Source organism: Canariomyces notabilis, assembly GCF_033297395.1.
Source record: "Canariomyces notabilis strain CBS 508.74 unplaced genomic scaffold N656scaffold_9, whole genome shotgun sequence".
Taxonomy (NCBI): domain Eukaryota; kingdom Fungi; phylum Ascomycota; class Sordariomycetes; order Sordariales; family Chaetomiaceae; genus Canariomyces; species Canariomyces notabilis.
This window is the reverse complement of record NW_027041831.1, coordinates 166,606-194,601: the sequence shown is the minus strand read 5'-3', so window position 1 is coordinate 194,601 and position 27,996 is coordinate 166,606. Positions and strand designations below refer to the sequence as shown.

The following is a 27,996-nucleotide window of genomic DNA, read 5'->3' as shown; positions in this document are numbered from 1 at the left end:
ACGTCCTCCTCTCCTTCTGCAACAACATGGCTTGACACACTGAAGTTGCAGTCCGGTCTGACTCACTGACCAGGCACCGATTCTCGATTTCTCGATAAATCGTTCTGAGTCATCTCGAAGTGATTCCAGGCTGAATGAAAACCACGTCTACCTCTCTTCCCTTACTACCTGACTGTAGTAGGACAGTCAGGCGAAGCCTGCCTAGGTTTGAAGATGATGGTCGACGGCTCCCTCAACAGCCGGCTTCGCGCTGGAACGCAGCCCCAAGTTGCGGTCATCCTCAAAGAAGCCCTCAAGACGACCGACACAGCCTCATTAACTACCAACCTTCTTTCTGCTGCCGAAACAGGCGCTATACCACCGACCGTCCTCTACATCTACATCGGCCTCAGCAATGACCCTTACACCGTTGCAGCCGCCCTCCGACAGAAGTACAGTACCTCAATTCGACGCGTGGCCATCAGATGCCTAGGGAGGCTGCTAGAGCCCGGACCCAACTTCGCATCCTCATGGACCGCGCTCGGAGGTGCCACGGGCATCGCCGCACTCATGCGCGAGCTCAGTGTGAACGAGGTCGCCTACATTTGCCGCGTCCTTGGCCGATCGCCCACGAATTCAGACCTTGACGCCAGAGCAGAGCAGGAGAGGGCCATGTCTGAGCTGCTTGGTATGCTATACCAGCTTGATCCCGACAACGACGAGGATGAGGACGAGAACATTGCCGCCACTCGTGAACTGAGGCCGCTGAGCCAGCAGTTTCAGTATCTTGTTCAGGCCTGTACGCTCGAGACCCGTGAGCAATGGTACCGGCTAGTCAATCCGAAAGAGCCCGAGGTCAAACCGAGACCTCCTTATCCACGTTACATCGAGCCAGGCCAGGAGGAGAAGCTCGAGGCTTCAGCTGACTTGTCGGCTGGAGATTCCAAGCTGAGCGGCATCGACTGGCTCTTGCGACAGAGTGTTTTGCGCCGAACTCGGATGATCAAAAACTTGCTCGAGCAAATTGCCGAGTGTGATGCGAAAGATTTGAAGATTAAGCCCGGCGTGTTCATGCAGGATATCATTGAACCGCTGGCAAGAAAGACGGCGAAGAAGAAGCTTCCCGCCGGATTACGAGGCAAAGTGTGGGATCTGATTGTTTCGTGCGTCAAGAGATGGCCGCAAGTCGTCGATTCCCTCAATTTCAGCCAGGACGGAGTGCTTGGGCTCGCCATACGCAGATTGAAGTGCGTCCCCACCGAGGAGCGCCGTCTCCATGCTGGACGTGTTCTACAATCTCTGATAGAGCCCATTCCGCCTGCTAAAGTTTCGCGCATCAGCGACTACCGCAGTATCTTGCTTCAGTTTGGCAACCCCGCTCAAAGGTATCAGCTATTCACCTGGCTGCTCCGTCTCAACGGGATCGATCTCGAGTCACCGGGTCATGGCGACAAGGCCAATTTGGAAAAGTTGTTAGAAACAGATTTACCCTCTAATCTCTTCCTGCTATTGCCCTCAGACAAGATGGCGGACTTCTTGAGTCTAGTCGTCGAGGTTCGGCCAGACAAAACCTTCCTCCAGCCCTCGAATGGGTATACCATCTTATCACAGCACGCGGAGCCCGCACGCGTTACTCACGGGGATTTTCCGATCCTGCATTGCATGCTACTCTCACGGTTGAGTCCAGATGACCCTAGGAGGCTAGAGTCAGAAGTCTTCAGTAATGTCGAAAGCACCGTCAAGTCCCGAATACGAAAGTCCAGCCAGAGCCGCGAGTGGTCGGACAGATATTTCTGGGCGAAGTCGGCTCTTTTTCTCTGTACGTACCGAATCAGACTGCCAATCTTCGTGCGTGTATGTTTTGGGAGCCCAAGCATTGTATCTTGAAGTAGCTCCCCTGATACGGTCATGGTTATGGAAGTGCTGGGAGGAACAGACTGGCTAACCTGTTTGGTAGGCATTGCCGTCAAGTCCTACGAACTCTACTCCAAGACGCTTCTCTGGGCTCGGCGTTTCAACAAAGATTCCCACACTTTGAGGTCTTTATTTGATGGGTCAACCATCATGACGTGCGAGGGGTTGGACCTCCTATGCGGCATTCCCCCTAGCTCCGAACTGTCCTTCACACCGGTTGATACAGTCAAACTCCATATCTTGAAGGCAAACCAGATTGTCAACCAGCTTTTCGAGACCGCTTTGGCAGCCCTGCACGAACCTCAATTCAACCCCTCTGACTGGACTTCTCTTGGGAAGCTTCCATCGAGTATCACAAGAGAGAGGCTATGTCACGTCAACGCTTTTCAGGCTTACCACGGCTTGTCTGATGATGAGATCTATAACATCGTTTGGCTACCAACTATTGATATGCTGATCGAAGTCGAGCGGATTGCAATCGAGGAGGATAACTCTCGGCTAGGATTCGAGAGACAAGGCGGCATGCTAGAGAAGTTCACGCCTAGGAAACTCCGAGATCATTCCTGGAAATTCCTCAACAACCTGGCCAAGGCGCGTAACGAATTGTGGCGGCAAAAGCGTGTCGCCAGGTGCCCAGCAGTGCTGACCCTTGCTGACCCTTGGCCGAAAGGGCTACCTGTCCATGCCCTTTGCCCACTTAACTCCTTCGAGGACACCACCCCAAAACTGCCCTACGTGCTCTCAAGAGCCGAGGCAGTGGTGTTTGCTGATTCCAAGACGCTCTTCAGTCCCGCGCCTACAGACGAAGAGACCCTGACCGCCATCGCCGGTTTCGTTGAGGATTACAAGGCTTGCGTCCGGATTTACCTTGACGTCAATTCCCGCCCTCAGGATGAGAATGAGGATATTCGCTGTTCCCGCCTCGCTCAAGTTTGGAGGCATGCCGTTGAGCAATTGAGAGGCGAGGGCTGGTTCGAGGAGGAAACCCGCCTGTTTTGGATACAATGGGTGTTCCGGTCTCTACCGGACCATGGGCAGGAGCTCATCAAGGCAAGACCACGACCCGCAGGGCCCGAGTTCCCAAGAACCGATGACGCCAGGGAACCAATAGAATGGCACCCGGACCCGAAGGCACTCCCGCCCGCTAGAGGGTCGAGGCGTCGTGTTCCTGGCCCCCTTACTTGCTTGGAAGTCATGCTCGGCGGTTTTAAGTACAAAGCGGATCACGATGATGTGCTAGACTGGGCAGACAACTCGAAGCTGAGGTTGGAGCAGCCTAGCGACCCATCATTTTGGGAACCCGAGCGGTACAAACGTCCACTTTCCGGTGAAACGCAGGACGTGTACATCGCGGCCGCGATCCTCTACATCAACAGCAAAGCCGGATCCGACACGTCATTGTTGATGCAACCCTTCCCGGAGGCCGACGAGCCGCGGTTTCCTGCTTTATATTTGGCAGATGAATTCCTTGAGGCCAGCTCGAAAGAACCAGAAATTGCAGTGCGATGTGTCAGACTCCTTGACAAATCCCGAGATAGGGTACCCCCAGAGCTGCTACTTCGCCTTGCTTCCTCGTTGCTCCAGCGGTTAAACTCGACAGATGGGAGGAAAGATGGCCATTCCGATCAGAAGTATTTGACCATGGAGATCATCCGCCTGCTCTCCAAGACGGAACAGCCGTCAATGGCATTCGACCTCATCCGGGATATTGTGCTGGACAAGCAAGATGACAGTTCATGGCACCGCCTTCTCTTTCACCGCGGCTTCCTCTCCCGTCTGCCAGCCGTAGAAGCGAGACAATTTTTGGAGAGCATAGCGGACGCCATCATTGCTCGGCTCCAAGCGGCGCAGTTGCAGACTCACGAGCGTGCGCAAGAAGTCAAATCGCAGCCCCTCATCAAAATCAGCACCGTCAAGATGCTGGCCCAGGTCCTCCGTGGCTCACAGTTCGTCAGCAAAGCTACAGCCTGCGACATCTTGATCAGGATCTTCGAGAATTCGCGCCACATCGATATCAAGATTGCAGTGTTCGAGAGCCTCGCCGAGACGTTCACCACCACGACTGACAGGTCTTTGAGGAGCAAAATCAGGGACTTGCTCCGTTCCCAAGTTGTGCCAATCGCGGCCTCACTAGATGAGCGACATCCGATGACGATCGAGGACTGGGTCAAGGCCGAAGCAGAGACCAAGCTGCCTGAAATCGGGAACACATCCACATTCCAACGGCCTCTCCTCCAGCTTCTCCTCGACACTGGGATTAAGACCGGCCTGGATCGTGACTGGAAACGGGACTGGCAAGCTAACATATTGGAACCTCTTCTTCTCCAGTCCATCGAAAATTGCCGCCGCTGGCTCGTGCTCTTCCAGAAGATGAACTCCCTTAGCCTGCCAGCTGGAGAATCCCTTCCCTCTGTTCCCGTTGTCATCGATATGTACTACCATATCCTCCTTCATTGGCCCGATTTTATTAGTGCCCACATCTTCAATCTCGTTCGTACATTCATCATGGCCGATCTCTTCCCGCCGCCCGGCATCGCCGCCATCACCAGGGCCATTTGCAACGACCGCAGCTTGTCTGCCTCCAACGCAGGCCGGTTTTGGCTGTCTCGGTTCGGGCGCTCCTTCAGTCTTTCCAGAGGCGTAGACACCGTTGCCTCTTTGCTCAACAGGCCCACCAGCTTCTGGGCGAACTGCCCCGCTGATGGTCTCACGGTTCCGCTGCTGAGAGACACCGTCATGCCTATAGCCGAATCCCTGCTTGCTGACGGCAATATCCCTGCTCTTAACTCCCTCGTGCAGTATCTCACCAGACTCCCGGAAGGATACACGTACGAGCGCCTAGAGCGCCTGGACTGCCGCTCCGCGTTCCTGACCAACACCCTTCCCATCCTCCGGCATATTGTTTCCCGCATCGACGCCCTTCGCACGCCTCAATGGCAAGCCGACCCCCACAGACGGCCTCACCGCCTCCCACCTACGCTCCCGTACCGACTACACATGCTCTCCTTCCCATCCACCTCCTTCCACCCGTCATCGTCCCCCGCCCCGGACACGGAGATTAAAACATTCGCGGAGGAACTCATGGTCCTGATCGACGAGCTTACGTCCCGAAGTTTACCGTACCTCGACGACTGGGCTGCGGTCAAAGCGGCCGCCACGCGCAGCCCGGTGCACCGGTCCGACTTTTCAAGAATTGCGCTGGCGCTGGCTGAGGACGTCACGGACGGCGCGCTGCTGGGCGGCCGCGAGACGACCACGGCAGAGTACCTGCGTGTGGGGCTGGCGTTGGATATGGTGCTGGACGCGGAGGATCCAAGGGACGACAAGGTGGTAAGGCGGGTCAGGGACTTGCTTGTGCTGGAGTGGGCGAGGAGTAGAGTCGAGATGCTGAGGGAAAGGGCGAGGAATGTGATCGAAAGGTTGCGAGGCAAGGGTGGTAGGCTTGGGAAGAGTCTGGATGAAATCATGGATGGGCTGGGGGTTGGGAGGGGCTTGAGGCATTGAAGGCCCGGGTGACGGCGACTGAGCAGTGAGGGGTTGGACTTTTGAAGAAGGAGGAGCAGGCTGGCTTGAAGGCACGGGTTCAGGGGAGTATTAGGAAGGGGCAGCTGATTGAGAGAGCGATCGCAGGCATGAGCTCGAGTCTAAGTGAGGTTCTTAGTTCCTTGGAAAATCTGCAGCCTAACCCATCTATGAGCCTATCAATCCAATCCGATTTCTCACACTTGCAGGGGACAGACTCGCTAGAGACTCGCCAAAGCATCAGCGACAACCTCTTGGAGCGTATGCCCCTTCAGCCCAAGCCTGTCATTAAACAACTCTCCCTCCTTTTCAAGATCACCCCCATACCGCCCGGTCACAAACCCGGCCTCAATAAGACCATACGCAGCCGCAACGTCCCCGCCCGCATACGCCGCCTGCAGCTCGGGGATCTTCTTATAGCTGTTCACCCGCTCAACCACAAACTTGTTCCCGGTCTGCCTCTCAATCTCCGCCAACAACTCCTTCTGCGTGACGACCATCTCACTAATCATCACATTCGTATTCTTCGTCTCCTCAGGGATCTTAACCAACGCATTCACCACCGCCAACGCCGTATTCTCCTCAGTCGTAACACTAAACCTCCCCTCGCCCTCATCCCACATCTCAAACTTCTTGTCTCGGACCCGCATACCCAGGAAATTATTCCGCATCGACCACCCAATCCACATACCACAGCTGATGCTGGTCCACTCAATCAGCCCCTTGTCTGCCGCCTCGCGGAGATGGGCTTGCACGGCACCCTTGGCGCCAAAGACCGGCGGGCAAAGAGATTGTGCGTCGGCGCGCATGTTGTTGAGGCCGTATTCGCTGGGGAGGTAGCGGCGGACTCCGGCGGAGATGGCGGCGGAGATGAAACGGAGTTGGTCGCGCGTGGAAAGGGTCGTGAGGCAGCTGATGATGGCGTCCTGGCCGGTGAAGGCGGGGATGAGCGAGGCGGTGGGGTAGGTGTCTGGGACGGTTATGGTGGTGACATTGGGGGGGTTGGTAGAGGAGGAGGAGGATTCGCGGCGGAGGATGGTGACAGAGAGGGTTGGTTCGGCGAGAAGAGCGCGGAGGATTACCGAGCCGATTGAGCCGGTTGCGCCGATTAGGAGGACTTTGCGGAAGGGGGACTCGGAGGGCATCTTGGTGGTTCAGTCTCGTTGCTCTGAATTAGAGTGAGTGAGGTGGGTATTGCTGAGTTGGCGCTTGAATAGTTCAAGTTGAGGTTTGGGGCGTAAGTGTTGGACGGAGCCTGAGTGTTTGGCTGACGGTCAGGGGAAAATGGGGAATTGGATCTGATGTTGTATAGAACTCATGAATGAGACTGGCGCTTGGAAGCATATTTATACATCGTCTAAGTTTCGAGATACCTCATTATCAAACTTGTATCGTATCATATAGTAGTAGAGTGGTACTTTCAGTCATTTGATGGACGGTGAGAGAAATGTACACAAATCAGGTGTTGAGTAATCAGGGCCCATATAACGGATTAATATGTTCAGTAAACAAGAATGTGGAACTCGGATGCAGCATTCTAGGATCCTAGGTGCATACATGGTAGTACTCTGTCTGAGACACATGAGTAAGCGCATGTAGGGTGAGTAAGTGTTGTGGATACGTACTAATGAGGTAATCAACACATAGAGCAGCGGGCTATACATTTTCCACACAGGAGATCTTCTCTTTACGTATTCGGGTTGGCATCTGAAGCAGGACATTGATGGAATATACTAGCAGCTCGCTCACTCTTGAGATTGACCCTTCCTATTACTAGCACTTTAAGCATTTGTGTCGATGCTTATCTGGGCAAGGGGTAATGGTTGACGAATGACAGCGGTCCGAACAAGAAGAGGGATCATCATCTAGATTTGAGCTTATAAGCTGAGAACTAGGTCCGTTGAGGGACTGCTAGCATTGGCTCTAGCTAAGTACTAGGCTAGGAAGAGCAAAGACAGGTGGAAATGAAAACCAATGCGCATAAGCCAAACAAGAGGTCCTCGTGTACCCAGTGAGCTGCTGCCTCCTGCTCTGGTAGCCGCTGTGGAGCCGTGAGAACCACCAGATCTAGGCGTTGGGGTCAGGAATCAGCGTCAGCTTCTTCGAGGTCCAGACCTCATTCTTGGCGGGTGGAACCGGCAGCGACATGTATGCGGCATACAGAACATGATCCTCGCTTTCCTGAAAGATGACCATCGGGCGTCCTGAGTGAGCCGTGGCGTCAAGCAAAGCATGATTATCTATCGGGACTCGGTGGTCATTGACATGGAGTGCCCCGGGATACCACGTCAAGATGGTAGTGCGAGGGTCGATCGTGCAGCACGTCTCGCACAAGAAAAATCGGTCGGCTTTTTTTGGGTCGGCTTTTTTCTCCTCCTTCTTGATATAATAAATGCGGATCTGTCCGGGTTGGTAGGAAACGTCAGCTAGATCGTCATTCCTCGTAGCGGAAATGGTGAATAGACAAATACAGGAAGATTCGTTTTGGGGGGCGAGGGGCAAGACGGATATACAGCTGATAAAATTGGAGATAAAGGAATGATACTAGTACAAGAGAGGTACAGGTGAGCTCACTTGTTTGCCGTTATCGTAAGTAGTAGCGCCAATGAACCTGGAAGCAGTCTTGATGGCTTGACCGCCCTCAGTGATAATCCCGGATGTTGCTGGCTGTTTGTAGACGGTGGTCTCCCCTCCACCCTCGTAGCAGGCAATGTGGTAGTTCTTGTCCACAAAGAAGATGAATTTGCGGGTTGACTCAGGCTTGTCATCCTTGCCGTGGATCTCGACGGCACAAATACACTGCGAGGGAACCCGTTCCATGCTGGAAAAGGGGGCAGGCAGGGCTGCTAAGTGGTCGTAGTTGAACTGGAAGTAGCTGGATAGGAAGGATACGGGAGGTGGAGATGAACTGGAAGTGTATGTCCGCCAGCTCACAGGAAGAAGAGGAGATGACTGGAGGTCCCTTATGTATCCGAACGGGCAACTCAATGCCCGCGGAGTCGGTGCATCTGCCGTGCTTTTGCACCCACAGCTCACCGGATGAGAAAGTGCATATGGTTCAAGTTCAAGCAGTGAGTTTCTGAGCGCGTCAAGCGGTTGGACTCCAAGATTGGAGAATAGACATGTGGAGTATGCCGGCATAGTGCTGGCGAAACGTGGCGCCCCTGATGCACTCACCACATGGGGATAACAAAACCCATCACTCTTTGGCATTTTGAGAGACTGAGTGTTCTAGACTTCTCAAAATTAGCATTATTGTCAAACCATTGGATGGTCCCGCGGGTAGGTATGCATCCGCACACGTACTAGTAGAGGCATGTCAACAGAGCCTGCAGGGTGTTTTAGCAGGCGAGTGGCTCGAGCCGTTGCGCCTTCGCAGGTAATCTGAGTAGCGACATCTATGTCTAGATTGTGTCAATATCCCAGCCCTATCACTAGAACCAATGATGATGTTTTATAGTGATATCTGCGGCTGCATGTGATTCGAAGAGCATATGCATCCGAAAATTGCCTCGTGGGCGTTGTCTAGACCATTGGACCGAGAACCAGTCGCCTATGACGACCAATTCAGGCCGGGTGGCGTCAACAAACGGCAAAGACACATACACAGAAAGAGAGAAAGACTGGATTTAGATATGAGGCCGGGCAGTCCATCCCGCACCGAACGCCGTGGCCTCGCAGGATGGGAATGTGCATTGCCAGTCCATATCCTCGCACAGCAATTCTAGTGGTGAGTGACACCCCGACGGCAGGCATAGAGGCGGTCTCAACTTACCGCCACAATCTTGATCCTTGACAGCAGTGATACGGTCTCGGGAAGGGAAGTTCTGGTACGGGGGTGAGGGAAGGGCAAAAGACACACCGCGATGCAAGTTCGGTTTATCATGGCCTTAATCTTTCTCATCCATTATGCCAAAGAAAACGACATTTCTGTAACTGATCCACGGCTCGGGACAGGTGCAAAGACCCAACAAAGACGAAACCACAACCATGCGCTCTCTACTAGCCAGCCGGTCAGCCTACTCAAGATAGAGACAACTAGGTAGTCAAGCCAACCGGAAGCCCGCCCTTCCAAACCTAACAAGAGGTGGTGGCTGCAGTAACTCCAGCCCCGGCACCGTGACCGGGCTCCGTTCGGCCTTGACCCGGAGCCTCTCGCCTAGAGACCACGAGCATGGGTGTGTAGGAGGCCTCTACTTTCACCCCGAACAACCACTGGCCCAGCCAAACTCAGAGTATTGCACGCTCCTTGTCACAGAAAACGCGGCTATTTGGCTAGAACCCCTGGGTCAATAGTGTGGCGCTGGGGTCTCTGAGTTGCAGCAGTCCCCTTGGGCGGGCTGAGTGTGACCAGGAAGGCCATAGCGGGCCTAGAACGTAAGAAACCCAAAGCATGTAAGAGGGGGTTCGGGAGCTACTGTATGAAAGCACTGTTGACTAGGGAAATAGGTAGTATTTGTACATTACCCCTGATAATCTGGTCACCATGGCAACGCTCACACCACCTAACGAGGTGAGCAATAATGATACCAGTAGGTAGGTGGGTATGAATTATTGTGGAGAGAAGAAGGAGTAGAGTACATCTAGACCTAAAATGGATGGGAGAGCGAGGTTCTTACCGGTACTATTCTTCACACCGTTCTCCCAGCCGGTACCCCTGGGCCGGACTCCCAAGACATTATTGAGTCGGTATTCGATAGAGGAAGTCATGACTCCTTCGATCTGTTTCAGCTCTTCTCCCCAGACTATTGCACCCCTACAGCATCAAGCTTTGCCATAGCCTTCTTGATCTCGTCTCTTACTGACCAGCCGTAGAGCTCAGCGTTCACATCTCCGATTAACATTTTCCCTAGGAGCTATCCGTCAGTTCATGTTGACAGCTCAACCAGTCAACTCTTAAGAACAAAAGCTATGATACTTACCGATAGAAGAGACATGATTCAGCAGCCAGAGAAAGCAGTACATGCTGTACTCCTCAACCACGCTCATCTTCCTCTTCCCACGGTCCAGCTTCCTCCCTCGCTCGGCAATCTTCGCGACACGAGGTTGCCGTATTTCATAGAACATCTTCAGCGTCTGAGCAACCGCGTCTCTCTCCTTGCCCACCCTCAGACCATCATCCAATCCTCCGTCGCCCCCTGACGAGTCATCACCATATGCCCTCCTCAGCATCTCAGCAAGCAGCAACGACAGCGTCTGTGCATCTTCCAGCGCCTGGGATGCACCTTGGCCCGTAGTAGGGCTCAGGGCATGCGCTGCGTCACCAACCAAGACAATGCCCTTCTCTCCCCAATGAGGCAGGTCCGGAAGCACCCAGGTCGGGTAGATACTGTCCACTTCGGCCTTGGAAACGATGTCCCGTATCACCGGGTCCGCCCAGTCCCCGTGGCGTTCTCGCATGCTTGCCTTGATCTCGTCAAGGTTGAGGTCCGTTTTTGAGGGGAGTGAGTCCGTTTCAAACGTTGACCACCACAAGAGTGCGTTGGCTGACGCGGGCGATGCGCTCGCATATCCAAAGAACCCCGTCCGGCCAAAGGTGAAGACCATGGCTTTGTTGTCTGCCACGCGAGGAGGCAGGGGGGCGTTCATGACCCCTCCTATACCGGACGCGCCTCTGCAACGTGAGCGAGTCAGCCTGATCCCCACCACCCCAAGAGAAGGAATTGTAAGAGACTCACGTATACACCGGACTCAACTCCCCCGCCGAGTCCCCAAACAGCGCTTGTCTAACGGTACTCTTGACTCCATCCGCCCCAATAAGCAGATCACACTCCTCCTCCCCGCCATCCTCAAAAACCACCCGCCACCTCCCCCCATCCCCCTCCCTCACTCCGGATAGCTTCCTATACCGCATCACCCCAGCCGGTACAGCACCCATCAAACACGCCCAGAGACCATGCCTCGTTGAGCTGACGCAAACCTCACTTTCCCCCCCTTCCAACTTCACAGACCCCTCGTCACTAGTCTTAACCATCCCCAACCTCCACCCATTCTGGCCCATAAAAATGAAATGCTCGCACGGAAACCCCTGCGCAGCCACAGCGGCGTGGATCGCCGGGTCCAGATCCCGCAGCACACGCATCCCGTTGGGCGATACCCCCAAACCGCCGCCCACAATGGCAGTTGAAGTAGACAGGGTCTCAAAGGAGTGTGCTGCGTCAGTGGGGATGCGGGTGTTGTTGGCACGGGGCTTGTGGGATTCGTAGATGTGGATGATGTGTGCTGGGCCGCCGGAGGGCGGGGCGGGCAGGTGCTTGCGCAGGTAGAGGTAGGTGGCGAGGCCGGAGATGCCGCCGCCGATGATGATGATTTTCATTGTGGGGTTTGTTTGTTGTATGGTGAAAGAGACTGACAGTATGCAGTGGCTGAGCTGCCTGTGTTTGGTCAGAGGAAGTAGCTGTTGTTAGTGGTATGTACTGGATTTCTATCCGATATGGTCGGGACTCGGAATTCGGGAGATGGCGAGTTCAAAGTTTGGATACCCTGGTGTTGTTAAGTAAGGGTGCGGATGGTGATATGTGATGCTTAAAGTGGAAGCAGACGCGTCAGCGTATTCGCATGCCCTAGGTTTAGCTAAGAGGTTATTCCTGTTTCGTCAACCTTTTATTGACGATATTGACGGCCACCGTAAGCAAGCAGGCCTAATTAGCCCGTGCCTGGGGTGCCAAGTCCCTGACTCACTCCCAGAATCCAGCAAATTTCGCTTCATCTCCTTGAATTAGCGTCAGAAAGCACAAAAATGATCACGGTTTTCCGCTCTTCTTCGCATTGGATGCGCCTGAACGTAGGTAGTACTACTTACCACCTAGTAAGCTCTCCCAGAACTTCCATGACGGCGACGCAGTTCAATATTGGTCCCCTTGTAGGCTCTTGGAGGGGTTGATGTATTTCCCATCGGGCTCTTATGAGAGACAAGCTTTTTGTTTGTGCACAAATTCTTCGGCTTGCTTTATTCTGTTTTGGTTTCGATTGAACTCTTGGAAGTTGGGAACTTGAGGCATTATACAATGTTGAACTCCTGTAAATTCACACTGCGATCACCCTTCCACGCTTCCCCGGACCTAAGGCCGATAACGTGGCACATTGAGACAAGGGTATAGCGGTCGCTCCCGTCGGCGGCCTTTCGCAAGATCACAGGCATGGAGCACGACCCGATCACCGTTACAACATCACCTTGCTGCACGCCCCGTAACCCATACCCTATGTACCCGGTCTCAGTGTGAAAGGGAACCGTCAAGTCGCTCTGAACAAAGGGAAATTGCCCCAATCTCTGGGAGAGAACCTGTGGATCATAGGCAGCACTCGCGGCTCGGATGACATCTTCTGTCCGAGGAGATTCAGTGCGTAGCGGGTCGAGAACGCTAGAGAGGGTGTCCTTGACTTTGCATTCGTCGACAGGATCCCGATCGAGCCACAGCTGTGCCATGTCTTGCCCGACCGAGGGGTCCGACGAGATCAGAGAATCGACCAACATGGGAAGCGTTTCTGGCCTAATAACCGAGTGGGGTGCGGTCGAAAACATGCCAAACCGCGTGAAAATGTCATCGCCTATCAAGCGTAGCACAGCTTGCAACAGGGGAGTTCCCGTCCGGTAGAGGAGCTGGCCGCCTGGCTCAGTCAACGTCTCACTCAGAATCGTCCGAGCATTGCGACGGAGAAGAAACTGAGCAACGCCGGCGGTGCGAGAGCGCGTCCACTCATTGTTGGGAGGAAAAGTAGCCTCGGGCCCAGACTCTGCTGGCATCACGTCGCTGACCACGTCGACGGTTACGCCCCAGAGTCGAAGAAGATTGCCGTTGATGGTGACCTGCTTGGCGGTGGATGGCGCGTTCAGGTTTGCGGAAGCTCCCAGACGGAACGGATGGAAGTACCGGGGAGAAGTGTAGTTGGGAACCCACGAGGGCAAGCCGAACTTTGAGTCCAGCTGGCCGTTGACGACGAAGCCAAAAATGAAGTAGAGATCGTCAGACTTGGAAACGATGTCCGAGGCAAATCTCGTGTATACCGTGGCGACAGAAACTGCATAGTCGACCTCGATACCAATGTCAATGATGCCGGCGAGGCCGTAAAGCTTGTCTCTCGGGTCGTAGCAGCCCCTTGCCACGGTCCGAGCGACAGCGGCATTGCGCAACTTATCCTCCGTCAAGTTTCTGGCTCGCAGGTCTTGGCGAGTCTGCGAAACATCGGTGGTCCAGTAGGCAGTCACGTCAAAGTATAGCTCCGAGATAAAGTTCCAAACGTCCGTCGACACTCCGTCGGGAGTCTTTCCCCGCCGGATTAGGGTCTCTCTGGGTTCGGTGTGGACCCAATGCAAGATTTCCTCCAGGTCCTGAAAGTAGCATGTGCAGGCACCAGCAATCAGTCTTGCCGCCGGCGCGAGAACGACTTCCTGGAACGTCCAGAGACGCGTCCAGTAGACTCTGTCGTATAGAACCGGCGTCCGCAGGAGGGGTATGTTGTTGAGACGGCTAATCAGAACGGAGTAGACAGGGTCCTTGAGCGGCGTCAGCGGTGGATCTTCACCCAGCATATCCGGGTCCTTCAGATCCTGAGCGAGGGCGTTGATGAGGTGGAATGTTGCAGCGTCCAACGCGTCTGCTTCGGGGCCGAGAAAACAGAGTGCCTCCCAGGCACAGGTATAAATCATGCCCATGAAGCGGACCTGGGCGTTGCGCTCGGGGATATCGCACTGGTTGATGCAAATGGCATCGACCCAGATGGGGTAGCTGGCCAATTCGGAGGTTGAATACCATTGAAGGGCGGCGACGAGGTTAGCGGTGGCCTGAAATGGGAGTCCATTGACCTCGATGGTCTCTGTGATGGTTGCATCTCCCCATACGTAAGACAGGGCAAAGTAGCCATTCGTAGCGGCATCCTCGAAAGGGACTGCCCGGAGCCGACAGCTGATCTTGAACTTTCCCGTCGATTGCTCGAGGGTTATCAAGCGGATGCTGTGGGGTTCCTTATCCGTCGATGCCGGAAGGGAAAGTGCGCTGTAAAGCTCAGCGGCGATGCGAAAGTTGGGACTGTTTTCCATGATAAATTATGAGGACTCTAAATGTGCCCGGTGATGCCTGCCTGTGTGCAACAGTTGTTGAGTCACTCAGTCGGGTAGGACTCGAGCTGGGGAAAGGGCTACGCTGCTACTTGGGGGCCAAATCCATCAGGGTTAGGGGTATGGTGCGTTGTGCCAAAAGGGGTCACTGTTCGTGTTCAAGAAACAAACCGGTGATTTTCCGTGACAGTGACCTGCTCGATAGCACGTGCCGGTTGCTTTGCCTGCGCTATATCAAGTTCCATGGCTGCAGGTGAGGTTACCTACGGCTACCGTAGGTATCGCACCTAGGCACAATATGTACAAGTACGTTCACACCTTGGGGATTGAACTTATTTCGCGGAGGGAGGAAGGAGGATTGAGGTTGTTCTCGGAAAATTAGGTCATGGTTGGTCTGAAATCTGCCTTGAGTTTGTACCTACGTCGGAATAGGCTAGACGGTGCGGCTGAAATGCAAAGACGGAACTTGAAGGGAAGCGTCGCTGGTGTCACGGGGTTCAGCCGGTGCTGCCTTCCACCTCCAGTTTACCTACTGTACCTCCCGACAGTACTGTGCCTTCCTTACTTCGCATCGATCTCCTTGCAAAGTGACTTGAACCACTCACTCATTTTTAACAAAACAGAATGAAATCATCCGGGTTTTCCAGTTGCATTCCAAAGACGATAGCCGAGACCATGGAGAATGCAAGCAAGCCAAACTCCTGGAGAAACCCTCGGACCGACCCTAAAGTCCTCTTCGGGCCCTTCGTCAACTCTCCCGCAACGCAGATGTTTCTAGAGTCATTCAAGACGGGTTTCGTTCGGTGGTGTGTTTCCGCGCTTATAGACCGCTTCCTCACAACCCCTTACAAGCTCGAAGCTGTCTTGGTTCTTTTCTACGGCAAGCTGTTTGGCCGAGACAAAAACCTCACGATATCCCAGTCATTTTTAACTATTGCTCAAGCCTCGTTCATTTTTATTCCATGGGTCTGGCTTTTCGACTTCTCCCAAGGGCGGGAGGCCCGCGATTACTGCACGGTGTTGTCTCTGATCTTTGGGGGTGTTCATCGGCCCATTGTCAGCTACATGGCCTTCCGGAACACGGACGAGGAAAATCTTGGTGATTTCGTGAAGGGAGTCGTACCTACCGCATCCTTCATCGCCATCGACATTGTGTTTCTGGTTCTGCGAGCAGTCTGGCGCCATTTCAGGTTCATGTTCGGTTTCATTACCGCAGGGACTGTGATCTGGTGGTCATTAGGGGCCGTTTCCGGTGTTCTACCGGCGTTTGATCCTCGACAGATTGTGAGGCGTGGGATATGGGGCCTTTCATCTGGAGCAGCAAGATTGGGTTTCCGAATTTACGATATAGTGGTCGGCGGTACGCGAAACGCCAACAGCGCCATCGAGGCCTGGGAGATGCGGCGGGCAGCTTCGAAAATGTCAGCTCTGCCCGAGTATGCTTATTCACCTCTGGATGCGGCAAATCATGAGTTCCGCATCTTGCGACTACGGCGCAGGACGTTGCGAGCTGAGCTGGTTTGCGACTTCATCCAAGTACCCGTGGATGAAGCTCCACCGTTTGAGGCCATCTCATACGCCTGGGGCGGAGAACAGTTGACTGAAGCCATCATGGTAGACGGCAAACGGCTTACCGTTACCCCGACGGTGCTAAAACTACTATGGTATAGGCGATCTTTCTTCAGCGAGGCCTATCTCTGGATTGACGCCCTTTGTATTGATCAGCGCAACCAGGTCGAGAAGGAGGACCAGATCCCACTCATGCGAGATATCTACAAGAGAGCGTCCCGTACCCTTGTCTGGTTGGCCCATCCATGTGACGCGCCCCGTGCTCACAAAGCACGGGGCCTTTCCATGAATATTATCTCTTTGGGGACAAGAATGGAGTCAGGCGCCTTGTCGGCTGATCAGGTTCTCTACATGCTCAGCAGCGATTCCGGCATGCCAACGCTGGCGTCCCTGCTTTCCCGGACCTTCTTTGAGAGGCTATGGGTGGTACAGGAGATTGCCCTGGCCAAAAAGGTGCATGTCCTGTACGGGGACATTACGGTGGAGTGGGACAACCTTGCCACCGTCGCCAAATTTTTGGGTGACCCGCGGCTGATGGGCAGCCTGAGAGGTGGTGACGGCAGCCTGAAAGGGGTTGACGAGTGGCCATTGCGTATGGAGGAAATGATGAGGGCTATACGGAACGTCGCAAACATTGTCAGCATCAACATGCTGCGCCGGGCTCAGGTTTACGACATGCTGCTGCTGAGCCTCAGCCAGGCCATGGCTTACGCCCTGTCAAATTTCCGGACAACAATACCACACGACAGGATCTTCGGTGCTCTCAGCCTCGTGTCGGATGGCGCTGTCTTGGTTGGCCGCCCAAACTATGAAGAACCTGTACGCGACCTATACACTCGTGTCGCCCGACGAATTATCGACTGCGACTCATCGTTTTCTGTTCTTGAGCTTGCCGGAACCGGGTACGGGAAGCGCATTGATGGACTTCCTTCCTGGGTTCCAGACTTGACCAGGGGGAATCAAGGAAAGCGTGTCTCGTTGTCAGCCTCGTCCTTCTTCAGGAATCGCCGCGTTTCCCCCAACTCTGTACCAGCCGACTCGTCCTTGGATTACAACGGCAGCTTCACGCTCGATATGGAATTACGGATTGAGGGCATCGTATTTGACGCGATAAGCCATATTCAGGATGCAACTTGCATGTCACTAGCGCTATACAGCGACTTTGGACTCAGCGATGATACCGCAGACGACTTCATCGACCAGCTCTGCAACTGGTATGAGGAAGCACGAGCTCTTGCATCAAACGACAGCAAGACTCGCAGTCTCTACGGATCTAGACTGCAAGCAGAGTTCTTCAACGCTCTCATGAGCTGTGCGGCATACAGTAACTCAGTCGGCAGTGGACTGACGGTTGACTTGCTCGAAAATGCTCTACAGGCAGCTAAACAGTCATACCAGGACCCGTCGTTCAACTACAGTCTTCACTTAAAGAAGCTCCAAAGCGAGAGGGGCCTCAGTGAGGCAGAAGTGCACGCTTTGCTGTCGGGCTTTAACCAGGTCTTGTCCGCAATGGGCGAATCCGCTGGAGGCAAGCGGTTCGCGACTCTAGCATCAGGACGGATGGCTCTGGTGCCCCCGGGATCACGACCTGGCGATACCATCTGTTACATCCGGGATACGTCTGTTCCGTTTGTGATCAGACCGGCTGCAGGCAAGGGTTATTATGAGCTTGTTGGAAGTTGCTATGTGCATGGAGTCGAAGATGAATGTACGAAGGATGAGGGCTGGGAGGGTATGACTCTTGTTTGAGCTTACTAGGGACGGACCGATCAAAGGCACTGCAATTGCCTTAGTTTGTGGAGATAGAGAGGTACCCTGGCTGTCAGGAGTAGGAGTACCTGTCAGGATATGAGACATATGGCGGAGATAGTCCCATACATAGTATAACCAAAGTACTATAGAACTCTCATGGAAATTCAAGACGCTCAAAGAGTCAAGAGGATTCACCCTGGCCGACCCCATGATCCGCATCAATGATGAGCTCGATGCGACATCTCAGCTATCAATCTGCTGTGACACAACTCACACAGAAAGGGCAGTTCAGTCCTCGGCCTACTGGACGGATTCCTCACGCACCTTCATTTGGCGCCTCATGCCCAACATTATCCCTGGATCTCACCACTCAGAACCGGCATGCCATTGAGGGGCTCACGCAGAGCATATCGAGTACCTCACACAATGGATGAGCGTTATCTCTTCCACCTTCGCAAGCGAAACAGCTGGGTCCGAATCACCAGACTACGCCATTATGGTTAAGATTCAGGGGCGAGACCACAAGCCATTACTCACAGAGTCGATTTAGAGTATAGTACTTGGAGGACTAGGGATTCATATGACTGTGTTTATCTTACATGTCTTCAGACCGTCTCTCAGATGATCCTTGAGGTAGCTACTCAAGGCTGAATACAACAGTCTTCGTAGGTACCCCAGAACCTTGTTCTTCATCAGCAACTGCCACAAATGCTTCGCCCCGCAACTGGACGATCTCGGCTCCAAAGATGATAACCATCCTGATTAGTAAGGTAGGCGCTGTAAAAGTTTGTGATTCCCACGGGTAATCACACTGTTACCAGCCTCGCAGGGACCTTGGATCGTTAAGGGGATGAGCTTGGAAACGGGTTGGGGTACCTAGGTATCTACCCAGACACCATGATGGAATCACCTGTAAGTACTACTTACTAGTAGTTGATGTAAAAAGGAAAATAAATAAAGAAATTGTTCAAGTTGGATAGGCATCAACCTGGAAGGCAGCTCGAGTCAAGTACAAGAAGCTGTATGCACCTTGCCCAGGATCGTGTCAGATACCTAACGTAGTAAACACCCACGCCCTCTGTGGACGAAGGTCCCGGCCCGGCTTGATTCACAAATAGAATCCATCAAGACCAAGATGGAGTTACCCAGGTCAGATCAAACTACCCAAGGTATATAGATCAGGTCCACCTTCCTACTTTCACCCCCCACTGGGTAGAGTGAAGTGGCAAAATGGTACCGGAAAGCACTCCCCAACCCCGCCGTCCCCCTAATGATCCCTCAGCTTCCCAGTTCGATTCGTCCTAGAAGCCAAGCTTGGTGTGTCAACAGCATCAACATCACCTGCAACAGCTCCAGCTCCAGCAACATAGCATCAACCAAGATCTCTGCCACGGGCGAACGGCCCTCAAAATCTCGCCAGAGAGGGTGACTGGTTCATGGCCCAGCTGGGGTAGCTGGGTGTCGATCGTCACCGTACACTTCGTCAGATCGGAATGTCGGACCAGGTCAGACTCCTGGTTGTCCTGGCAATGGCGATGCAGCATCAAGCGCGAGCTTGAACTCAAGTTCGAGGAAGAAACTCAGGCTGTGATCGAGCTCGGAGAAGACGTTACCAAACCCGAGGGAAATGTTGTCATCAAGCTCCTCGCCAGAGAGGGTGACTGGTTCTGGGTGCTGAAGAGAGTGTCTTGTCGTGATCGCTCCAGGACGAACTGGGAGCCCTTCCCACTTCTCCAAAAGGATTTGGGTGCCGTCGAACTTGGCGAGGAGTACAATCTTGATCTGGTGGTTCGACATGGAAAACCACCGTCGCGTATCTAGAGGGAATTCCTACAGTGTCTCAGACACTCCTGCCTCGATCACAAGTGTCGGCTGCTACCTTGAAATACAAAGTCTGGAACTCCTCCAGTCGGCTTCACCACCATATTGTGTATCTCGTACCGAAGAGCTTTCAGTTAAGACGAGTTTGCATTGAGAGATGCCTGTTTTCAGGCCCTGAAATTTGTGGGAGGTGGCTCTTGCCCTTGGCCGCTTTGTTGACATGGCATGCGGAACACTCCTTCCATTTCTGCCTCGATGCCTACATTATGTACCTCAGCACACTTTTTTTTTGCGAAATTGTGAAATCTTGTGAAAGCCCAGAATTTAGTAATGGCCGGCTGTTCAAACTCTGAACGTGAAATTGAACTGTTATCATCCCACTCCATGGAGATGCCGCGTGTTTTCAGTTCTTTGCCTTCACCTCGCTGGTTTGTTACGTATAACAGTTTTCAGTATTAGAAGTTTCTCTGGAAAAGTCTTGGGCAATGGAATAACACATTACCAACATCGAACATCATTTCTGTTCTTCTACAGCTTGGAATCGTTGCCTTGTTGCTCACTGTACCGGTGATTGGTGAGTAAACTCCTTGCATTCCAGTCTCGATCTCCCTAACAAGGAGGTTCAAGGTCTGAGAGTCCCACTCATTTCGAAGAGAGTCCGACTCATTTTGAAGAGAGTCGAGCGCCAACCTCCTATTTTTCTCTTAGTTAACCACATTCTGTCACGCCCGTCGTTTCATGGCGAAGCGACTCGATTTCGCTCGACTCTCCGCAGTCGCTCAATGTCGCCCAGAATCGTCGCCTTCTCGACATCCCTCATCGCCCGGTCATAACAACAACTATCAAATCTATCACCAAAAGTGGCTGGAAATGATGGATCAGAGTGTAGCAACTCCATCTCATGTGCGGAATGCGCTGTTGACTGAAAATGGCCCGCTCACGCCTCCAAATACTGCGACCGCCCGCCCACCGCCACTCGGAGCAGGCGCGGGAGATGCTCGAATTTCGATTTCCACTTTGAGGAGGGTTAGCAGTGGCCGTGGCGATCTCTCAGTATGTCGCTGGACTTCACTGGATATGCGATTTTGGGCCGTGCTAATCGCTTGCTGTAGTCACAAGAACCTTGCGACCAGCCCGAGAACGCGCCTCATGTTTACATGAGCGAGTCTAGCGATTCCGAACAGACCATTGTCCTGCCGGCCAAGAAGAGAAAAGAGCAGCAAATGACTGCTGATTTTAGAAGCAACACCGAGAATGGAGATGGCGGCAGAGCCAACGGCGCGATGTTTACGCTCGCAGGCGTGGAGGATCCGTTTGGCCCCGACAATGTGGTCAGCTTTTCGCGTCCAGTCGGCCAGCCTTTTTCACCCAGAGATGCCTCTGACACTCACCTCCAGCTTGCTGGTCCGAAAAGACCTGCATCTATGATCGCTGACGGCTTGGCTGAGCGCCAGCAGGGTGGGAACAAACAAGTCGCTGGCCCATCAGCGAATGCGATCCAGCCTGCCACTTCCAAGAAGGCCAAAAAGGGAGGTTGTATCTACATGCCAAGCCCAACCTCTCAACATCCTCACACAGCTCGGCCTGGAGACCTGCAAGGCTTCCTGCCGTCCCAAATGGTGAACGGCTCTTCGCCACTTCCTGCAAATAACAAGTTCGCATCCAGACCCGGACAAGACTCAGGCTCGCCGAACAAGCGACGAGAGCAAGCTCCCGACCAAAAGAACTCCTTTCCAAACAAACATCATGTGGTGAGTCGGATCTTTCATCGCATCCTTGGAAGTTCCTAGGGTTTTGGCTCGGACGTGTCGCCGCGGCGTCGCTCCCCCAAAGGACACAGTCTCGAAGTCATACTAACGTTTCTTTCGTCACAGAGAAATCCTGAGCAAAACCTTCGCTCACCGGCGGATCTGGAGGACTCGGAAGAGCACTCAGCAGTTACGGACAAGGCCCGCGAGGCAATCCAGCGACGAGCAAAACAGGGCACCCTCTTCGCCACCATGCTGGCGCGTTCAAACGCATACACCACCATGCTCAAAGAAGCCGATGTCGACACATCCCACCACCTGAAACCCCCGAAATCCCCGTTCCGCACGACCAACGACCCCTTCATGGGCGCCCCAGACCCTTACATCCGTCCCGGAGGAGGCGTCGACTATATGAATACTGCGAAGAAATGCAGCCCGATCAAGGATATCTATGTTCCCCCCGCGCTTCCTGCGACGACCTACACTGGCTTTAGGTTTGGGGATCTGATGCCTAGCGCCTCGTCTGAGGCGATGAACGCCGGGCTTCGGGAGCGGAACCCCCACCTTCGCTGGGTTAATAGGGGCAGAGAGCGATATCTTGTTGATACTACCCCGTATCGGTGGCTCGGTACGGTGAAGGACACGGATTCTTCTAGGTGGGGTACGGATGACTCTGCGGAGTCTGGTGAGGCGGGCGGCGAGCCTGGTGACAGACACGACTTCGATGGCGACGTTGCTGAGGTTGTGGGTGGTGTTGATGATGGAGAGGGAGAGGGTCAGAGTGGCGGTGATGGCCATGACGGTGTCACTGTTGAGGCTTAGATGGCAGCTCAAGTGAGGGCGGTGGTGTCATCGTTTAGCGGAGCTGAATATGTTGGTTGTAAGCACGGCGGGTGATGCTGGGAACGTCTTGGAGGAAACGAGCGGAACTGTCATGTTGTGGATACCAGGGGCAGCGGAATTCAGGTTCTTGGACCTCGTACATCTAGCGTCATTCACCCATTCTTCTTGTTCAGAACAGGAGTTTGGCAGCGGACTCGGGAGTTTGGTCAGCGATACCCAGGACAGCGATTGGCTTTGATAGTGTCAGAACCAGCGCAGATGAACAAGAGAAAAGTATATCAAGACCATGGAACATCTACTGATAGTGATAGTGATCCTGAGCCAGGCCGGAACAAATCGGGATTAATCGGGTATGTATATTGAGCAGCATCGGGGCGGCGAAGCCAAGGTGTGGTCTGCCGAGCCAAGGTCACGGACCATGGGTTTCCGGGCCGGAACCACAGAAACCGGATGGCGCCCTGGCCGGAAAATATCAAGACAATAACATCTCATCATGGCGATTTTGCTCGCGATCTGGAGATTACAAACCCCGTACAACTCGGAAATTCCAACGGCCGGGACTGTATGCGAAAGAATTGGTGCGGGAATATTGAGGTTGACTCCTGGATGAGGTTCAGCATGCTGCAACATTTAGTGATCGTCCTAAGTTCGTGGCAAAGGGCGATCTCATTAATGCCGTGTGAGCTTCATGTGGCGCCGAACTCCTTTTGGGCTCTTGGGAGGCCTTTGATCGACGCTGAGTCTCCTAATCCAGGCTTAGGGCCGGCAGTCCGTCCGCCAACTCGAAAGTCGAAACCAAGTTCTGAACGAACAGCGCTTGGAGTCTGGAACGTGGTGAGATCAAGCAGCGTGGATCTGGTGGGGTTGTTAGAGATAAGATAAGAGAATGGGACCCACCCGAATGAAGGTCCGCAACTTCCCGTCGCTGGCGGCTGGACTCGTTCAAGGCAGAACCTAACCAACCGGGTTCTTGTTCCTGGAAGTGCCCTGGGATCACAACGGACGGACATTTTACTCGGACGAGAAAAGTTCGAGCCTCGTGCAAGTCATTTTCCGAAGCTTTGACAGGTGTCTCGATACGCTCCGCAACCTCATAAATGCAATCAGGCACTGATGCAGGACCAGTCCAGCATCTTCACCCCCCTGCTGCTGTCGCCAATGCTGACCCTCCGGCAGTTGGAGTGACACGTCGCACCCACGCCATCCTTGCCGACGAGCCGAAGTCGCACCAAGAAAGGGAGACGCCATGGCCGTTAGACACGGGATTCTTTTTTGACCCTGCAGGCTGCCGCTGCGTTGGCCGTTCCCGTCATCAAGATCAGATGGCAGTTCTCGCCAACAATTGGATGGCAATTCTGGCCGGCCCTGCCAAGAATTGCCCCACCTTGAAATTATGAACGCCCCTTCCATTTGTCGGTTTTTCTCCGTCCTCTTTGTCGAGATGCTTTCCGGTGCAAAACTGCCAAAGCTTAAACTCGTGAATCGATCCAGGACACTCTGGCAAAACCTGCCTGACGGTTTCTAGGACTCTCTCCCTATCTCGCGCGTGTCGGTTCTGCAGTCATTCCCATTTTGGCTGTCCCGTAGATTGAGAGGCTCGATGACATCTCACGCTAAGCGAATTCGTGCATGTGTTTCATCTCTGCCAGCCCTGCAGGCAGTTGGTGGCTTGTGGGGATTCCACATGGCATGCATAATGGTGGGTAGGGGCGGGTGTTCCTTGTTTTTTGACCCCTGGGCCCCTTGCGGCAGAGTCAACCTCCCTCTGCCTTGCTCGCCTTGCACAAGCGCTGGCGGGAGGAGGTACCCGGGAGACTGGGCTTTGCGAATCTGGCGTTAGGTGAGGTGAAGCTCATCCATATCGCGCGATCATATAGCCAGCTTTTTCTGCAGCTTTGGGCTTTTCTCATCGGCCCCGTCGCTACGCTGTCAGCATTCCCAATGGCAAAGCCCACGCTTGAAGCCTGGCTGGGCAGCCATTGAGAATTGAACAACCCCTTGGGACGGTGGGGGTCCGTTTTCTGTCGTTTCTTGCTCGATGGAGTCGATGCAACACTGTCCGAAGGGAATCCCAATCAGATGTCCAGAGGTTTGCTTCCAGACCCCGGTTCGAGTCGGTACCATCAACTCTGAGGTCGAGATCGACCTCTCCGCCTCCGTCCCCGGTCAGGTGTGGCGGCCAATATCGCCGGCATATATGGTGGCCAATATACTCCCGGTTTGTTGTCTTTTCGTGGCCATTTCTCCCGCTCGCTGCGCGTCTGCTTCAAGCATTACATTCTCTACCAAGCCCGGTTCTTGCCTTTCACTTGCATTCCTTGCTTTCAACTTTTCTTCCCGGTTCTCGAGCTTGGCTTCCGAGGGACTGCGGTTCATTCCTTTCTTGATATCTCCAAGCGGGCTTTTTCCGACATTCCTTTTTGAAGCCGGCCAGGGCCGATTCACCACTCTCCTTCGCCAGATCAAAGCCGCGTCTTGTGCGGTGCTTCACTCCTTCTCAGCTTAGCAGTTGCTCGGTTTCACGCTTATCGAAGCAGGCCGAAACCATGCGCGCAAGCACTTTGGCCTTGGGGCCCCTTTTTGCCGGACTCGTCTCGGCTCTTCAACCCCCGGTGTATCCTGGATACCGGCTTATTTGGTCTGACGCCTTTCCTGGAAACGCAGGCGAAAGCCCCAACGGTGGAATATGGAACATTGTCACCGGGTACAACCTCAAACTCCAACATCATGAGAACGGTCATTACTAACTGAGAATCTTCCAGTGTCCATACAAACAATGAAGTCCAGGACTATACGACGTCCAACCAGAACCTGCAAATCTCGGGCGGCGGCACAGTCCAAATAGTCCCGCGCAAATCGCCCTCAGGACAGTGGACCTCTGGGCGCATCGAGTCCAAAGCGAGCTTCACTCCGCAACCGGGCAAAATCACCGTGTTCGAGGCGGTCATTCGCTTCGGTGACAATGCGCAGAGCAACAAGCAGGGCATCTGGCCCGCTTTCTGGCTGCTCGGCGACAGCATCCGGCACGGCGTCCCCTGGCCGCAGTGCGGCGAGATCGACATCATGGAGACGGTCAACGGTGCGCCAACCGCCTACGGCACCGTCCACTGCGGCGTCAGCCAGGGCGGGCCATGTAACGAGCCCATCGGCCGCGGCGGCACTGTCGGCCTGCCGGATAATGGATGGCACACGTGGACGCTGCAGATTGATCTCGAGGCTGGCCGGGGCAACTGGCAAAATGAGGTTATCAGGTGGATGAAAGACGGCGGCGTCTACCATACCCTGACGGGCGCGCAGATTGGGGATCAGGGCATCTGGAATGCGCTGACGCACTCGCCCCTGTTTATGATTCTGAATGTTGCCGTGGGCGGGAACTGGTGGGTGCATGAGTTTACTCAACCATTCGGTCAAAGCTGACACTGCGAATAGGCCTGGCGCCCCCAACGGCGCGACCGCCGACAGCTATGGCAGCATGATGGAGGTTCAGTATACAGCTGTATACACGACGTGAACGATTAACGCACGGTATCTTTATAGATTATGGGCTCGAAATACTAGGCCCTGGTTTCATTAGGCGATATAGGGGAGGAAGAGGTAATCTCCATGGTCCATGATCGGCCTTGCGGAGGGACACGGCGTTTCCGGTTTTAGCTTCCCCCTTCCCCCCTTTTCTGGCGTCTAACCTCCAGGATGAATACGATACCTATGCTACACTGCAGCGGTCAATAGGTAGCCTGGATTAACTCGATTCTGGGAGACTGGGGTTCAAGATGTCATGGTTAGGTGAGATTTGAGGTCGCACTGATGTGCAGGTGGCTTGACTTGGTTTTGTATATACACTTCGCTTCAATCTGCCTGATTATGTTGCAGTTTCCTGCACACAGGAGTACTGTTGTCGGATGATATGTATGCCTTGACTTTTGACCTCCTATCAGCTGGCCCATGGCCCAAGGCAGTCTCACCGGTCTTCGACTCCAAGGGGGCTGCCAAGACCCTCTGCTGACTTTTCGGATTTTCGGGACTGCACAGCACTCCGATTCGCCAGCTCCGGACCCCCTGGTTTCACGGAAATACGCGTGGGCTGAATCGCGGAAGACAAGATCGCATTCATGTTGCGACTCCCGACATCCGACATCTCAGCTTTTGTTCCTTAAGCTTCGTGAAGCCAGGTCGCAATCCACACCGGGGCTAGCTGCGCACTTCTAACTTCTCTGCGGCTTGCCGTTGTCAACATTCCACGCTATCTCGCATGTCTTGCGCCGGCCTTATCAATTCATCTAGTTACTACTAGCTGGTCACTGGTCGATGATGTCGGAATCCAGCCTTGGTATGTTACCGTTCGTGAGTATTGCTGCCTCCCGCTGACTAGGCATAGTGCCGAGCAGCATCTACATCTACGAACCTAACAAGGGGGCGGCCATTTTCTTTGCAGCCGCATTCGCCGTGTCGGGGGTACTACACCTATGGCAGTGCATGTCAGTACTGTATCTTCTTTACCCTGGCGAATGGTTCTTCTTGAGTCTATCATGCCTCGCAAAGAACTAACTTGTTCGATTTAAACCGATATTTAGTTACTACAAATGCTTCGGAATAACCGTCCTGCTGCCGTTCTACTCCGTCCTGCTGGTTGCAGGATTTGCAGTTCGGGCATACGGCGCGTTCCACTATGATGACGCTCAAGTCTACACGGCTAGTACTCTCCTGATCTATCTAGCTCCGTATGTTTCCCACTCATTGCATCCTTCTCTCGATTTATGATTGGGTTTGGCTTGTTAATTGGTCTGTCTTAACCCGGGAAACGTAGACCCGTTCTCGAGCTAGCCAACTTCCAGATCCTCGGGCGCATCTTCCACTTCGTCCCGTACTTCGCCCTGATGCACCCTGGCCGCTTGCTCATCACCTTTGCCAGTCTCTGCGTCATCGTTGAGCTCCTTACTGCGCTCGGCGTGTCGTATCTCGCCAACCGTGACATTGCCGACAAGCTCATCAACCTAGGCGACACCGTGACAAGAGCGTCTCTCCTGGTCCAGATCTTTATTATAGCCACCTTCTTCCTTATGGCGGGTATCTTGCACCGCGCGTGCCATATCGGGGGGATTAACTCTCGGAAAGTCATACGCCCTTCGGTTATGGCATATCTGAGCATGCTGCTCATCCTTGCGAGGACGATCTACCGCGTTGTTGAACACTTCAGTGTCCCGCCGCCGATCAATGGCAACGTCACTGGCTTTGATACTTCGAGCCTGAGGCCATCGTTGCGGTACGAGTGGTATTTCTACGTGTTTGAGGCGACGCCGTTGCTCATCGCCCTGGTGCTTTGGAACGTTTGGCATCCGCGTCACTACTTACCTGAGGATCACAGGACATATCTTGCCCAAGACGGCGTTACGCTTTTGAAGGGGCCGGGGTGGAAGGACTCACGCTCATTAACCCAGACCTTCTTCGATCCGTTTGCCTCGCTGACAGCCCGTGGTGGTCACAACAAGCCTTTTTGGGAAAATAATGGGTATACTCTGAAAAGGAGAAGGGCCACTGGAAGAGCGTGATCTTGACGGGGATGATTTGTGTCTTTCTACTGCCATGCAGCTACTGGTAGGGTAGGTACTTTGCTCTTCCCCTTTTACCAGCCCATCACCAGCCGGTATAACAGCGCTGGCGGAAATACTTTGTTGATTTCACTTTGATACTAGAAACCAGCTAACTGGAACCACAGGGTCCATCTAGAGTATTATCCACATCCTCACCAACCATCCGAGGCCTATGACGCAGGTGCCCTGCTTATTCCTACACCTC

The 27,996-nt window shown here is 53.8% G+C and overlaps 9 protein-coding genes across 9 annotated transcripts; 5 read left to right on the top strand and 4 right to left on the bottom strand.

Moving 5' to 3' along the window:
• The first annotated feature begins 2 nt into the window (after window positions 1–2).
• Window positions 3–5,736, top strand: N656DRAFT_778546 (uncharacterized protein). Its single transcript, XM_064815030.1, has 2 exons — window positions 3–1,798; window positions 1,937–5,736. Exons 1-2 carry the CDS (start codon window positions 214–216, stop codon window positions 5,395–5,397), a joined length of 5,046 nt encoding a protein of 1,681 aa, XP_064670602.1. The 5' UTR covers window positions 3–213; the 3' UTR covers window positions 5,398–5,736.
• N656DRAFT_778545 (NAD(P)-binding protein) lies at window positions 5,577–6,846 on the bottom strand. Its single transcript, XM_064815029.1, has one exon. The coding sequence runs from the start codon at window positions 6,558–6,560 to the stop codon at window positions 5,637–5,639; it is 924 nt and encodes a 307-aa protein (XP_064670601.1). The 5' UTR covers window positions 6,561–6,846; the 3' UTR covers window positions 5,577–5,636.
• A 636-nt stretch (window positions 6,847–7,482) lies between these two features.
• N656DRAFT_797573 (uncharacterized protein) lies at window positions 7,483–8,235 on the bottom strand (the record flags this gene model as incomplete). The annotated part of the gene is made up of 2 exons (XM_064817657.1): window positions 7,483–7,815; window positions 7,990–8,235. 2 exons carry the CDS (start codon window positions 8,233–8,235, stop codon window positions 7,483–7,485), a joined length of 579 nt encoding a protein of 192 aa, XP_064670600.1.
• Window positions 8,236–10,253: 2,018 nt separating this feature from the next.
• Window positions 10,254–11,834, bottom strand: N656DRAFT_824631 (putative extracellular salicylate hydroxylase/monooxygenase). Its single transcript, XM_064818435.1, has 2 exons — window positions 11,094–11,834; window positions 10,254–11,029 (listed from the first exon to the last, which is right to left on the bottom strand). Exons 1-2 carry the CDS (start codon window positions 11,729–11,731, stop codon window positions 10,312–10,314), a joined length of 1,356 nt encoding a protein of 451 aa, XP_064670599.1. The 5' UTR covers window positions 11,732–11,834; the 3' UTR covers window positions 10,254–10,311.
• A 264-nt stretch (window positions 11,835–12,098) lies between these two features.
• Window positions 12,099–14,818, bottom strand: N656DRAFT_752076 (uncharacterized protein). Its single transcript, XM_064813029.1, has 2 exons — window positions 12,218–14,818; window positions 12,099–12,127 (listed from the first exon to the last, which is right to left on the bottom strand). Exon 1 carries the CDS (start codon window positions 14,450–14,452, stop codon window positions 12,416–12,418), a length of 2,037 nt encoding a protein of 678 aa, XP_064670598.1. The 5' UTR covers window positions 14,453–14,818; the 3' UTR covers window positions 12,099–12,127; window positions 12,218–12,415.
• Window positions 14,819–14,985: 167 nt separating this feature from the next.
• N656DRAFT_778543 (uncharacterized protein) lies at window positions 14,986–17,972 on the top strand. Its single transcript, XM_064815028.1, has one exon. The coding sequence runs from the start codon at window positions 15,095–15,097 to the stop codon at window positions 17,786–17,788; it is 2,694 nt and encodes an 897-aa protein (XP_064670597.1). The 5' UTR covers window positions 14,986–15,094; the 3' UTR covers window positions 17,789–17,972.
• Window positions 17,973–20,485: 2,513 nt separating this feature from the next.
• Window positions 20,486–22,182, top strand: N656DRAFT_797569 (uncharacterized protein; the record flags this gene model as incomplete). Its single annotated transcript, XM_064817656.1, has 4 exons — window positions 20,486–20,665; window positions 20,725–20,943; window positions 21,010–21,363; window positions 21,487–22,182. The coding sequence occupies 4 exons, from the start codon at window positions 20,486–20,488 to the stop codon at window positions 22,180–22,182; spliced, it is 1,449 nt and encodes a 482-aa protein (XP_064670596.1).
• A 2,567-nt stretch (window positions 22,183–24,749) lies between these two features.
• Window positions 24,750–25,714, top strand: N656DRAFT_789144 (glycoside hydrolase family 16 protein; the record flags this gene model as incomplete). Its single annotated transcript, XM_064816757.1, has 3 exons — window positions 24,750–24,907; window positions 24,966–25,580; window positions 25,633–25,714. The coding sequence occupies 3 exons, from the start codon at window positions 24,750–24,752 to the stop codon at window positions 25,712–25,714; spliced, it is 855 nt and encodes a 284-aa protein (XP_064670595.1).
• Window positions 25,715–26,321: 607 nt separating this feature from the next.
• Window positions 26,322–27,947, top strand: N656DRAFT_638416 (RTA1 domain protein). Its single transcript, XM_064810398.1, has 5 exons — window positions 26,322–26,530; window positions 26,579–26,678; window positions 26,775–26,921; window positions 27,008–27,800; window positions 27,917–27,947. The coding sequence occupies exons 1-4, from the start codon at window positions 26,509–26,511 to the stop codon at window positions 27,747–27,749; spliced, it is 1,011 nt and encodes a 336-aa protein (XP_064670594.1). The 5' UTR covers window positions 26,322–26,508; the 3' UTR covers window positions 27,750–27,800; window positions 27,917–27,947.
• Window positions 27,948–27,996: the final 49 nt, after the last annotated feature.

Bases quoted from the DNA above. Each gene is read 5' to 3' on its own strand.
- N656DRAFT_778546 (XM_064815030.1), top strand. From the start codon at position 214: ATGATGGTCGACGGCTCCCTCAACAGCCGGCTTCGCGCTGGAACGCAG. The intron at 1,799-1,936 runs GTACGTACCGAA...CCTGTTTGGTAG, and splicing joins GAAGTCGGCTCTTTTTCTCT to GCATTGCCGTCAAGTCCTAC.
- N656DRAFT_778545 (XM_064815029.1), bottom strand. From the start codon at position 6,560: ATGCCCTCCGAGTCCCCCTTCCGCAAAGTCCTCCTAATCGGCGCAACC.
- N656DRAFT_824631 (XM_064818435.1), bottom strand. From the start codon at position 11,731: ATGAAAATCATCATCATCGGCGGCGGCATCTCCGGCCTCGCCACCTAC. The intron at 11,030-11,093 runs GTGAGTCTCTTA...CTCACGTTGCAG, and splicing joins GAGTTGAGTCCGGTGTATAC to AGGCGCGTCCGGTATAGGAG.
- N656DRAFT_752076 (XM_064813029.1), bottom strand. From the start codon at position 14,452: ATGGAAAACAGTCCCAACTTTCGCATCGCCGCTGAGCTTTACAGCGCA.
- N656DRAFT_778543 (XM_064815028.1), top strand. From the start codon at position 15,095: ATGAAATCATCCGGGTTTTCCAGTTGCATTCCAAAGACGATAGCCGAG.
- N656DRAFT_638416 (XM_064810398.1), top strand. From the start codon at position 26,509: ATGATGTCGGAATCCAGCCTTG. The intron at 26,531-26,578 runs GTATGTTACCGT...GACTAGGCATAG, and splicing joins GATGTCGGAATCCAGCCTTG to TGCCGAGCAGCATCTACATC. The intron at 26,679-26,774 runs GTCAGTACTGTA...ACCGATATTTAG, and splicing joins CTACACCTATGGCAGTGCAT to TTACTACAAATGCTTCGGAA.